The following is a 13,438-nucleotide window of genomic DNA, read 5'->3' as shown; positions in this document are numbered from 1 at the left end:
CTCGTACCCATGCTCTATAAACTGGGTAAGATTCAAGACCTGTCCAGTGCAAGTTTTCCCAGGGCGAAACCCTGCCTGTTCCGGAATTATCTGATGATCAATATTAGGCGCAAGTCGATTCAGCAGCATGCGCTCGAACACCTTGTACAAGCAGCAAAGTAATGTTACCGGTCTGAAATTTTTTGGCTCGTCCAATGGTTTGCCGGGTTTTGGAATGGCTATGACCTTGCCCTTTCTCCAGATTTTCGGGATGTTGTTTAGCCGGATACAGGTATTGAAAAGTAGGAGCAGCCAGTTTTTCGTGTACTCGCCAAATTTAAGGATCTGTTCATTCCTAAGGTCGTCTAGCCCTGCTGCTTTGCCAGGTTTCAGAGATTTAAGTGCGGACTCTAGCTCTTCGATGGTAAATGGACGGCTGTAGTAGTTCGTGTCACTTTCGCCACTTCTTATTGGGATGGTTTTTGCTGGAGTCTTCGTTTTCCCATTAAGAACGAGTTGGTGCGCTATTTGGTTGGCTGTTACTCTTGGTGCTTCCGTTTGCTGCTTAGGGTCATTATTTAGCTTCTTAATTGTCTTCCAGGCCAATCCGGCTAGAATGCTTCATGTCTACACTTTCAATTAGATGTTGCCATTCTTCTCGGCGCTTCTCGATTAGCTGGTCGGTAAGTGCATTTGCAAGTTCAAGAGTTTCTTCAGAGAATGGGTTCTCCTCATACTTTTCCTTATATGCATCGTATAATTGCCGGCTGTCTTTCGTTAGGCCCGGTACAAACTCCGTTCTGCAGCCCCTAGGGATAGACTTTCTTGATACATTCTGGACTATTTCTATGAACTTATCGTAGTTGCTGGGTGTTGGTTCTAGAGTTTGCAGCTTTTCGTCGATTCCAATTGCGAAACCTTCCCAGTTTGCCCTCTTGAAATTAAATCTTCGTCGAAATGGAATCCGCCCTGGCACCACTGCTGAAGTAACTGTGAGTTTGATGGGTCTATGTTGGGAGTGTGGAATAGGACCCAGGACATCTTTCACGCACTCAGTTACCAAGTTCTGGCTGACGAAGACGAGGTCAGGGTTGTATCCCCTTTGCCACCTGCCGCTGTTAAAAGATGGGGGGAGTTGGGCGTCGTGTAAGAGACAGAGTGATTCAGCATCTGCCCATGTCTCCACCTTGAGTCTGTCTTCATTAGATTCATTGTATCCCCAGCGTGTATGGTGACTATTGAAGTCACCCATTACAATACTGCCTGTGGAAAGGGGAATATTGCGCGGCAGGTCATATTCGAATGGCGTATTTGGAGGCTTATATATTGATGTTATTGTCATATGATTAGTCTCAACTCTGAGAAGTTCAATGTTGTTTTTGTCTGAAAGTTGAAACCCGTCGTAGGCTACTCCCTCTCGTATGAAAATTGCACTTCCGTATTGATCGTCAGGCCGTTCGATTGCCAGTTTCATGCCCGCAATTTTGGGTCTATTGCTGTTTGGGCCTCGGTGCGTTTCCTGGAGGCATAGGACGTGACATTCGTTCGATCTGCACAAATCAGCCAGTATATCCTGTTTGGTAGGTGATAATCCCTCCACATTTATGGAGATGATAGTCAAACGTGGTCTTAAGAAGGACCGATGATGAGAGTCGTCATGCATTTTGTTCTTCCTTGTAATGGCTTGGTGGTAGCAGAATCAGCAGGACTACAAGTAGTCCTCCAAGGGCCGCGACGTGGACGCTTCTGCTGTGGCCCCGTCTGATGTAATGACAGCCTTGTACAGTTAAACATTAACTTGGTTTGTAAAGTGTGCACAGATTGCAGAACTGGTAGTGGACTGCATTTCAGAGTCAAGGATCAGGTCTCAAGTTGTAGTTTGGCACATAGTTTTATCTTTCCACAAATGTATCTCTGTGACCATTTTACATAGGTGCTATGTGTCATTGTTTTCATTTTGCATGATGTCTGCAGTGCAGAACTCTGTCTCAATGGAGTTCCGTTCTAGCTTAGGAATTTCACTGTGCAGGGTGTCTCAAAGACCTTACATCAAGCATGTAGGGGTGGTGGATTGTAGCTTGGGGAAAAACATTTTGTTAGAGAGAAAAGTTCACTGGTGCTTCTCGGTGATGCTAGGTATCCCTTTGCACCTGAGTGGCAGAAGGGCATAGTGATTTGGTGTGTGCATATGTGATGCGTGTTGTCAGTAATCAGTCATCTGCTTTGTGTGAAAGGGGCTGGGCTGAACAAAATTAAAGTTCCTGATTCACTTTTTCCACTTAGAGACACTCATTCTTATGGTTTTCTTGTTCCATTTTACAGTGGTAGGTAGTATGCAGCACACCTGCACTGTGCTAGTTAAATGCAATCTCATCATCCAAAGGCCTGCTAATACTGAAGGACACGTAGTGTAATTGCAAAGCATCGATGAACGTGATGTGATCCATCATCCGCAGAAGCTTGATGCAAAGACTTTGAGGCATCCTGTATAAGCAAGTATTTGGTCAGTGTGAAGCCAGTGGTTTTAAAAATATTATCTATGATTTGTTGTTTTTCTGCATATGTAAAAATGTAATGTACCTGGGCAGCAATAGGAAGCAAATTTAAAATGGCAATTTGTCAGTATTGTTAATTTTCAAAGTTAAAAAGACTTGAAATGTTGCTCTATGTCTATACACAGTGTTTCTCCCATCTCATAAAATTTGTATTGTGATTTACATTCAACTTTCCTTTTGAAGCTGTCCCCATTGCTTATATATAGGCCAAACACTTTCAATCTGTTTCTTTCTTTTCATTCAAATTCCACTGTTTTTCAGGCACGAAACCTTTAGTACCTTTTATGATAGAAGTGTTTCAGCATATTCTTGACAGTAAATAAAATTTCAACATTCAATTTCAGTTTGCGAGTACTTTGTACACGTAGAATGCCAGGACTTTGCAGTGGCTGACTGCAAAGAAAATGCAACATATCTCCCTGGCAAGGAGCTGTCATCGGTACACCATGAACACCACTGGCGTGAGGGTAACCTGCCGAGCAACTCAAAGTGTGTTGTATGCAAGAAGACATGCTGGTCAGCAGAATGTCTGTCAGGATACCGATGCGAGTGGTGTGGCATGACGGTTTGTGATGATAAACTCTTTTTATCTTTGTTAGTTTATATAGCCTATTTTCTGTATAGCTGTAAAGAGATACCAGTTAAAAGTGATGGCTGACATGTCCATCTAAAAATAATAACTAAATTTCAGGCTGTGAGAAAATGTTCATTAGTTATCTCTTCTTTTTGTACCTCTTGCTTTTTACGGAGAATCCTTGTTTATTTCTTTAGTTTGTGTCCTCAGTCTTGTTATCATTGTCTTGTGTTAAGTATTAATAGATGGAACATAGTATGTAATAAATGCAGTAGGAAAAATAATCGTCATTTTGAGGTAGAAATGTTAAGGGTGCAGGAGTGGCACACAAGCAGTCAAAAGTATATTAGCATTGTTATATTAGCATTAATCTCCATCCCAGAACTTGAAGGAGCGACAGGGCAAATAAAATTGCTTTTCAACATTGAAGATTTTCTTAATTTAGTGTTTGAGCAAAGAAAGATTACATACTGTATGGAGAGGTGGAAGAAAAAATGGTACAGACAGTCAGTTTGGGTTGAGGAGAGACAGTGGAAGACAGCTAGATTTATGACAAAAAGAGTAATCCTGAAGTGAGAGAAAATAGTGACCATGATGTCAGTGTAGAAAGTAGACTGTGTACTAGAGAAGGGTAAGAGTGCTAAACTAATTAATAGACATGGAAGGGAAGTGTTTTCAGAAGGTATAAGAGGGAATAAAATCTAACAACTTTTTCCCACGAAAGATCAGTTCAACATTGGTCATTTTACTGTAAAATTTTGGGTCCTTTACAAGCCACCTATTTATTGCATTATCTGTTTGTTCCATACAAGCTTACTTATATGTGAATTTAAGATGAACATCATCTCTATTTCAGCATCTTCCTTTCCTTTCACAGTCAGCATCTCCATTACAGAATCTAACTGTCATATCTCAGTAGTAGAAAGTAACTTCTTAGTATTCAGATGTAATTTCAAAAAGCCTTAATAGCAAGTATCATGTAAGTGACTTCGTCTAAAGTTTACATTATTTGCACTGTCATTAAATAACTCCTCCCAGTCATCTCAGTGATAACGTTAGTTTCACAACATGGTAGTGCAACAAAATGAGTGATTGAAAACGTATCTACTTATTTAACAGTAGTAGAGAATCCTGGGGGAGAACAATACATAAAATAAAGGAAGTGCAGCCAATCACCTGTAGAAAACTGATGTGTTGCACACAGACACCTGTAACAGAAATGAGTATTCATTGGCTTTCAATTTCTGTCTCTTTTCCAAGCAAAATTACATATTCATAAATACAACATTGCATCAGTTCACAATAGGTGAGTGACAGCTTTACCCTTATTTTACATATTTACTTATTTTATTTAGTCATCTGGGGATCATCTGATAATGAGATAGGATCTGTCATCATTTTCTGTTACTTTGTCTTCTGTAGTTGATATCTTGAGGCTGCCTGCTTGCTTTTCACTTTAATGACAGTTCTTAATCATCTAGACTTTTTATCTCGTGGGCCTAAAAACTGTACTTATCTTGAGATCTCAGCTTTAAGAACTAGAGACATAAAGGGCCAGTTGTAAAAAAGCACTTGATCTTAGATTTGCACAAAAAATGAACTCTGATCAAGCTGAATCAGAAATCTGCACTGGATAAACTTTAATCTCACGTTATTGCACTGCGAACTAGGATCAATTTTGTCTACCAAAATTTAATGGATCAAGCCTTATTCTGTTATAATAATCAGTAGACAACATAATGCACCACAGAAGAACAGAATTTGTTTTTCTCAAGTACAAGCTGAAAAGAAGTAAGTAATAAACAAGATGTTGTTAATACCGCTAAAGTGCTAAGTTTAAAAATTTTTATGTCTGAAATGGTATGGTAAGGAGAGTATCAACAGTGTAAGTAATGTGTTAATGGGCAGATAATAATTGTTGTCATATGAATTGTAGGAGACAACTCATAAAGTGAAAAAGTTTAAAAACATTTTAAAGTCACTTAGCACCTGAATGAGAAATGGACATTAAAACTATTTAAAATGAGCAGTTAGCTATATAGAGTTTGATTGCAGCCAATAATGACTGAGCATGAGCCTCTTTTGCACAAATGCTTTCTAGGATTGAATAGTGGTGACGACACAATTTGTATTAAATTTTTAATTACTGAAGATGTGCTTAAACTACTGTGCCACCTCATTGCTTGCATGGGGACGAAAAGAAATGGTAAGCACATGTAAGTCAATTAGCAACCTAATGTTAATTAGCCAGAGTGAAAATAAAATTGTGACTCAGTAGCTACTTGCTGGACTACAATGCCAGTGGTCTGGGGTTCAAATCAAAGTCCGTCCTAAATTTTTTTGTCCTCTGGTAGTGTTCCTTAATGTGCAAAATGCCAAGTTTCATCACGGTCTGGAGACCACGTTAAACTGTAGGTCCTCATATTCGTGGATGAGCGAGTCTGTTCAGAGATGTGATTAAGGCAAGGCTGTACCAATTTGTGATGAACCACCCCAAGTAAATTATTCTGGTGGCCAAATCAACATTCAGGTTGTTCACAGTGCTATCTATAAAGACAATGCAAATGTGTACCTTTGCCACACTCTGTGCTGATAGTTTCTTTGGTGTTGAATAACAATGGCTCTCAAAACCCATGAACTATTAAAACTTTTGTCCATTCAGAAAAACCACCGTATCTGTGGCCAGTAATCCACAATGTGTATTTTTTCATCACTTCTGAATGCCTGACATGACACCATGTTTGTCTACAGTTTGTGTTTGCAGTTGAATTAGCTGTGCCATCTAATGACAAATGGCAGGTGGTCATGAATTATCAGCTTCTGACTTTGTATTCTCAAAAACATTTAGTTAACAAAAGGTATTATAATGACAGTAAGTTTTAAAAACATACCACGTGAATATGCCACTTGCTGTTTTACTAATGTTCTGTACCACTGTGGTGGGGATCTTTAGTGCTGAGAGCCTTAAGTATGGAGTCTTCTTGTATTTTGTGGATGTTGCATATTTTGTCTGCGTATTTTGTACAAAACACTAATGATGTTTGGCAGCTACTCATCTGTAACTGTTTCATGTGTGGTACATAGATACACACAAACACAGGAAACCTTTCAATATTTTCTCAGTTTAAGTAACCTCCATATCTGTCTTTCTCTCATATATGACCGCATACTCACAGATCAGTGTGCAGGCGCATCCAAACCCATGATAATACAACTGATTAGACTATGTCCTTTGTGCTAAAACTTGACTAGAAGAAGGGATCAGTGGGCAGGACTTGTTCTGAGGCATCAAGGGGTCACCAATTTAGTATTGGAGGGCAGTGTGGAAGGTAAAAATTGCAGAGGGAGACCAAGAGATGAATACACGAAGCAGATTCTGAAGGATGTAGGTTGCAATAGTTACTTGGAGATAAAGAAGCTTGCACAGGATAGAGTAGCATGGAGGGCTGCATCAAACCAGTCTCTGGGCTGAAGACCACAACAACAACAATGTCCTCTTTGATGGGTGGGAAAGTGGTTCAAATGGCTCTGAGCACTATGGGACTTAACTTCTGAGGTCATCAGTCCCCTAGAACTTAGAACTACTTAAACATAACTAACCTAAGGACATAACACACATCCATGCCCGAGGCAGGGTTCGAACCTGTGACCGTAGCGGTCGCGCGGTTCCAGACTGTAGCGCCTAGAACCGCTCGGCTGCTCCAGCCGGCCTGGGAAAGTGACTAAAGGAATGCATCAGGGAAAAAGGGAGTAATGTTGTTGTCATGGTCTTCAGTCTGAAGACTGATTTGTTGCAGCTCTCCGTGCTACTGTATCCTGTGCAAGCCTCTTCATCTCCACATAACTTCTGCAACTTACATCCTTCTGAATTTGCGAACTGTAGTCATCTCTTATTTTCCCTCTACAATCCCCCCACCCCCTACCCAACTTCCTTCCAATACTAAATTGGCAACCTCTTGATGTCTCAGAATGTGTGCTATCAATGATCCCTTTTCCTAGTTAGGTTGTGCCACAGATTCCTTTTCTCTGCAATTCCATTCAGTACCGCCTGATTAGTTACATGATCTACCCATCTAATCATCAGCATTCTTCTGTAGCACCATATTTCAAAAACTTCTATTCTCTTCTTGTCCAAACCGTTTATCATACTTGTTTTACTTCCACACATGGCCACATGCCATACAAATAATTTCAGAAAAGACCTCCTAACACTTAAATTTGTATTCAGTGTTAACAGATTTATCTTCCAAAATGCTTTCCTTGCCATTAGCCAGTCTACATTTTACATCCTTTCTACTTCAACCTTATGCATAGAAATAAGCGGTTAAGGAGGTGATGGGAGGCAGGAGCTAGATCGCTCTCAGCAGCAGTAGCAAAATGAGGGCTGAATGATGTAACAGTCACAAAACTGAGAGTAATGGTGCATGCAAGAGAGAGAGAGAAGAGAGAGAGAGAGAGAGAGAGAGAGAGAGAGAGAGAGAGAGAGAGAGATGAGATGAGTGGGAAAGTGGAATACAGGGAAGAAATGGATTGGACAAGTGCAGGAAAGGAAAGAGTGTCATCATGGAAGTGAAACTGGGATAGCAGGGAGGAGTACAATTGTAGGTTTGGGCCAGAGAGAAGCTATGTGAGTGGGATAGTTCCCACATGTGTTGTCAACATAGCTGGTGGCTGGTGCTGAACTGGGGGAGGGGGGGGGGGGGGGAGGTGGAGAAGTGGATGAGGGGATAGGATGCATGGAACATGTACTGAAGCAGCTGTTGAAATCACTTGTATTGTTGTATGCAGCAAGTTTAGCAACTGGGTAGCTGCATTTGTCGTAACTATTTAAGTGGGTAAAAGATGATTAAATGTTGCCCTGACATAGCACTCTACACTGTAATTGCAGCACAGCTAGTAAATAACATAGTTGGTTTCACATATGGCTCTTCCTTTAAAAGGATTGGAAATGTATGTTACTGGACAACATTTCAAAATTGAAAGCGGTTGACAACTGCATGGAATAGGTTGTGCACTTGTGTCTCCCATTGAAGGAATGATCGAATGGGTGTAGGTTTGGAAGCGAGGGTGGCAGAGACATGGGTTAGAGTACTGCATAAGTTGGGTGTGATATAGAGTGCTGATATGGGGGATGGTAGAATTTTAGCTAGAATAACTATCATCTCAGGTCATGAGAATAGACGATTTGATGAACAGGTTGTACCAAGAAAATTGTCACGTACTAGAAACAGTAGTAGGTAATAACTGTTCAGCAAAGGATTTGGTTGAGTTTTCAAGGCTTGACTGATACTGAGAATTGATTGGTGGCTGTTTCACAGTAGGTTTGCTCCTTTCCCTGGTATAGAAGATGTGGAAAATCTCTTTCTGTGCTGGATATTGTTTGTCTATGGCTGTGGCAAGGTTGGCAACATATTTGTATGACTGCTGCATCCACAGGTGCCAACACTGCTGTGAAATGGCACAAGTGGCAAAGTGTCAGAATAGAGATTGAAAGGTTTTAAGTACCAGAAGATTTTATAGAATTAGCTGATAGTTGGAGATAAACATCCAGAAGGGTAGCCTGTTGAGATGGATCAGGTGCAGTAGATTTGGGAACTGAGGTTCTAGAGGAAGGAGCAGAATTTGAAGTGCTATGTGGTAAGGAGTAATCCTCAAGATGGCCTGAATAAGGACAATTTGATAGTGATGCTGATCAGAGAAGCTTTTTGTGGGAATGTAATAATCTGCCACGATGGCAGTCAAGCAGAGTTGGGTTTGTGGAACTTTGGGAGCAGATGAAAGGTGGATGTGTGGAGGATTGCCATTGTGATGAGAGGTTACTGTGATAGGTTTTGGGACATTCGTTATATTTTTAGGAACAGTTGGAAATCATATTGAACTTATGGAATGAGATATCGGTGGGTTTATAAGCAGAGATGTTTGAAAGCTATGGGAGACACTCAGTCACACAATCACAGTGTTTCTTAACAGAGGTTGAGCATTTCCCTGTGAAAATAATGCTGATTTAACTAGAAAATTAAAATATGCTTCTCTCTACTTGCTGCTTTTATTCAGAGCTGATGATCTTGGCATTAGCGTGAACTATAAGTGCCCTGCACTTCTTCCTTTAATTATACTTTTGTTGTCCGTATGTTCCCATCATTACCTTGACCAACTTCTGCTCCTTTGCTCCTTGCCACACTCTTCCTGTTTATATCTTTCTCTCAGGAAGGAAAATATGATTCTGGAACTTTGAGGGTCATTGTTTATTTGTCATTGTGTCTGTTACCCATACTTGATTTAAGCTAATTTTTTGTAGGCACAAATCTTTGTATCTCTATTAATTCTTCCATGATGATTAAATTTCAGTTGTTTCTTTTTTAATTAGTTTATGGATTGTACTAAAGAATAGCCTTTTAATTTTTTTTCAAATATGCATTCCTCCATAATTACATAGTTAATAATAGACAAACAGTCATGAAAACTACAGTACCAAGAAAGAATGGCTCAAATGAATGCAGAGTTTAAGGATATGTAGAATGTCATATCAGCAGAATTTCTATAAATCTGTCATAAAAAGTGGAATTGTTAAAAGCAAATGTTGGCATGGCTCATGAATAGCAAAAGGTGCACTACCAACATATGAGAGAAGCTGAATGGGACAATAAGATTAAAAAGAAAACGGTGAAGTTTGTATTAAACCTATCAGTAATTGAGCATTGTTCATAGGACTGCGTGGGTAACAGGATACACTATGTGGATTGAGTGCCAACTTCTCTCCTTGGTCATAATACTTCCCCCTCAATGTTAGTGTATCCCAGGAAGTGTATGCTAATGGTTCAAAGCTGTCTATACTGATGGCATGTATGCCATTGCATCTTCTTCCATTGTCTGAAAACCACAAACAGCTCAGACTGTAACGGTCATATGAACAGAATTGTGGTACAGAATGAGATATTCACTCTGCAGCGGAGTGTGCACTGATATGAAACTTCCTGGCAGATTAAAACTGTGTGCCGCGCTGAGACTCGAACTCGGAAACTTTGCCTTTCATGGGCAAGTGCACTACCAACTGAGCTACCCAAGCATGACCCACACCCCGTCCTCACAGCTTTACTTCCGCCAGTACCTCATCTCCTACCTTCCAAACTTTACAGAAGCGAACCTTGCAGAACTAGCACTCCTGAAAGAAAGGATATTGCGGAGACATGGCTTAGCCTCAGGAAGTTCGAGTCTCGGCCCGGCACACAGTTTTAATCTGCCAGGAAGTTTCAGAATTGTGGTACGCTAAATGACAGACTGTAGGATTTGTAGGAATTTCACTTCCATTTGTCCTACAGAAATGGCATTATAGATGACTGGCAGCCTACATTGTTAGCAACGTGATATTCAAATACCTACTGTGGTGGTTTTGGACGATTATTGGATACAACATTTAATTTGAGTCCTACATTTCAAGAGAAATTTTCAACATATTTTGTTCAGAAGCACCTTTACTGAACAGCTCTTGTGGCAAGGAAGTGGAAATGGAAGAAATACCAACTTGAATAAAGTAGCATAGTATTCTTCGTACACTAGTCATTGCAAGAGGTACAACAAACATTTTTGCACATATATAATTTGTTCATTCACACAGTTTGTAAAGCTAATCAGGTGATGTACTCTAATTGCCTGTCATTTAAATATCTTGTCTTTGTTTAGATGGTGTGAATAACAATAAAAACCAATTTATTCATAGCAGTTGATAGACAGTCTTTCTATGGGATAATGTTCTATTTTTTCTGTGTAATTCCTTCATTTGGTGTACATTACCTGTGTAATAATGTAACTTACTTCTGATGCAGTCTCATGCTGTGTGCCGTAAGAGCATTCCTCCTGAATGTACATTCGGAAACCTGGAACCCATATATCTGCCCCCACATGCTGTTAGCATTCCCCGCACTGAGGTGCCAATGGAGGCAATAATAGGGGTGCAGGTCCGACGGAAAGAGACCATGTCCCGTGAGTATTCATGCCGTAAGTGTTACCTCATCAAACCATAACATTCCATTTCATAATTTCATTGTGTAATGAGCAGTACTATAGATCAGTAATAGCTTTGCAACATTTTATTATTTACATCGTTGTAAATCTCTGTTACATTTGCTTGCTGTATACAGTTTTTACCACTTGTTTGTATCGTAGTTGTTCAGCATTTGCATGATAACCTTTTATTCTGAAGTTGTGTTCGAAATTTGTTTTTAAATCCCTAAAGTGATACTTACTTCAACAGTGAAATTATAATGCTTCAAAACAGAATGCATTTGTAAGCAAATTTAAAGTTCGTGTGCAGTATTTAGCAAGGTACTGTAGTAAATGATCAGTGTACATATAGAAACATATTCATCTGTTTAATAAAAGCTACTCTTAAGAGTGACATAAAGTGCTGTTGTGTATAATATTCATATTGGGATACAAACAGAAATAGCCTAACACTTTTTATGGCTAGCACAATCATTTACTGTAATACCGCTTCATTAACACAGATGTTCTCTTCAAATAACTTGGTGTAATTTTCATTAATTAATATCTAATAAATGACTATAATTGTCATCACTTGTAGCCCTACCAATAGTCTCATGTTTAAGGTACAAAAGTGATTGTGCCAAATAATGTTTATTTGTGCTCTAATATCTTCATCAGTAAAAATATAAAAGTTTAATTCAAAATTTGAAGTGAAGAAAAGGAAAAAGTGTCCTCGAAAATAACCTTCAGTTATAGTTACTACCAAAAATCATCAAGTAGGAAATCATTCTCATGGTACATGTAAAATATCCGCATTGCACTCTATGGAATGTAAACTGCCAGAAAAAGAAAATGTAACATCTTCAAGGAAAGGGCCAAGAAAATCCAAAACCTTCAAGGAGAGGGTCATTTTAGTGACAAGTAAGGTGATAGGCAAATCATCACTCTAACAGTATATGGTAATAAACTCAGATCAAATGACACAAACGTCACAGCAAAGGTTGCCCAGTCACATCAACACACTGTGTATCTCCCTTTGGGGCAATCTCACATTCAAACAATCGTAAAGGTGCCAAATGGCATCCTGTAATAGATTGTCCCAAGCATCTTGCATCTTTTGTTGCAGTTGGGCAGTGGTTCTTGCAGATTCTGAAGAACAAGTAAGTTCCTTCTTCATTATGTCCCATATGTGTTCACTTGATGAGAGGCCTGGTGAGCTCACTGGCTGGGCAGCTGTTGTATAACACATAGAGCACTTTGTGTCACAGCAGCTGTATACGGACATTCATTGTCCTGCTAAAATAGCACATTACCTTCCTGTCAAAGAAATGGCAGTATCATGGAGATAACAGCCTGTGCAATGTTGCAGGCACTGGTTGCGTTACCTCCAGAAACACAAAATGTGACTGTGTGTTGTAACTGATGGTGCCCCGCACCTTGAAGCCTAGGTTGGGACCTGTGTGTCGTGGACAAATGCACTCTGGAACAGGCAGTGCATCAGGTACGCCGTGTGCGTGTATGTCCATCACTCGCTTTTGCGCAGGACCTACACTCATCACTGAATATGACAAAGTGCCATTCCACTCTCCAATCAACTCTTGTATGACACCAGAGTGTCCATGTTGGGTTTTGTCATGGTGTCAGTGCTGACCTGGTCAGAGGCACATGTGATCTTAATCCCAATGCAAGTGGACAGTTTCCAATTGTGCTAATAATGCAGCTGGTTCAACATATGCCTGGATTTTGTCTCTGGGTGATGTTTGGTCAGCCATCCCTGCTTGCACAATGCATCAATCTTGATGTGTATCTGCACTGTACGGAGATCCAGAACCTAATCTACAGGTGTGGGAATGTTTCCCAGGCCGCTGATGAATTCAGCGGCACACCGGTGTACATTGTTTCCAATATGCGCAGCAGTCTGTCAATAAGTTCATCCAGTTTCCTGCAGGCCCACAGTGTGATGCTGTTCAAACGGCTGAAACTGTTCAGCACGAGTACATACTCATTGGTGTGTCATGGTTGTACTCTCTACAATTAATGTTGAAAAATATTATTCAGCTCTAAACCCTGCATGGTTACTGCTTCGAGAGTCAAGAAAGGGGGGGGGGGGGGGGGGGCGGCAGCACAGACAGGCCTCGTGAGTGCCAACTGATTGCCGATGTCCATGACAAGTGGATCACTAACATAGTAACCCCTCAGTATGCATGTTACACCAAGAGCCCCTGAACACAGTCCTTGAGGGTGTTGCATTTTTGTTTTCTGACTGTGTGTTTATTTGTGAATAAGAGTAGATATGAACTGTTTGATTTCATCAAATAAGGATACAGTGCTGAGCATGGGACAGTGT

General features: G+C 40.2%; 1 protein-coding gene across 8 annotated transcripts in view; it reads left to right on the top strand.

Moving 5' to 3' along the window:
• The window catches only part of LOC124711801 (diacylglycerol kinase theta), a 712,647-nt gene that overhangs the window by 392,429 nt on the left and 306,780 nt on the right, over nt 1–13,438 (top strand). For 6 of the 8 annotated variants that reach the window (XM_047242063.1, XM_047242051.1, XM_047242027.1 and 3 more), the window contains exons 4-5: nt 2,879–3,099; nt 10,932–11,103. In XM_047242063.1, the coding sequence (XP_047098019.1) occupies nt 2,879–3,099; nt 10,932–11,103 (393 nt within the window). The remainder of the gene's footprint in view (nt 1–2,878; nt 3,100–10,931; nt 11,104–13,438) is intronic. The other 2 variants (XM_047242070.1, XM_047242035.1) reach the window with 1 other exon arrangement.

The sequence above is a fragment of the Schistocerca piceifrons genome, chromosome 1 (assembly GCF_021461385.2).
Source record: "Schistocerca piceifrons isolate TAMUIC-IGC-003096 chromosome 1, iqSchPice1.1, whole genome shotgun sequence".
In the NCBI taxonomy this organism is placed as follows: Eukaryota; Metazoa; Arthropoda; class Insecta; order Orthoptera; family Acrididae; genus Schistocerca; species Schistocerca piceifrons.
The sequence above is the reverse complement of the archived record's forward strand: the minus strand, read 5'-3'. Positions and strand labels throughout refer to the sequence as shown.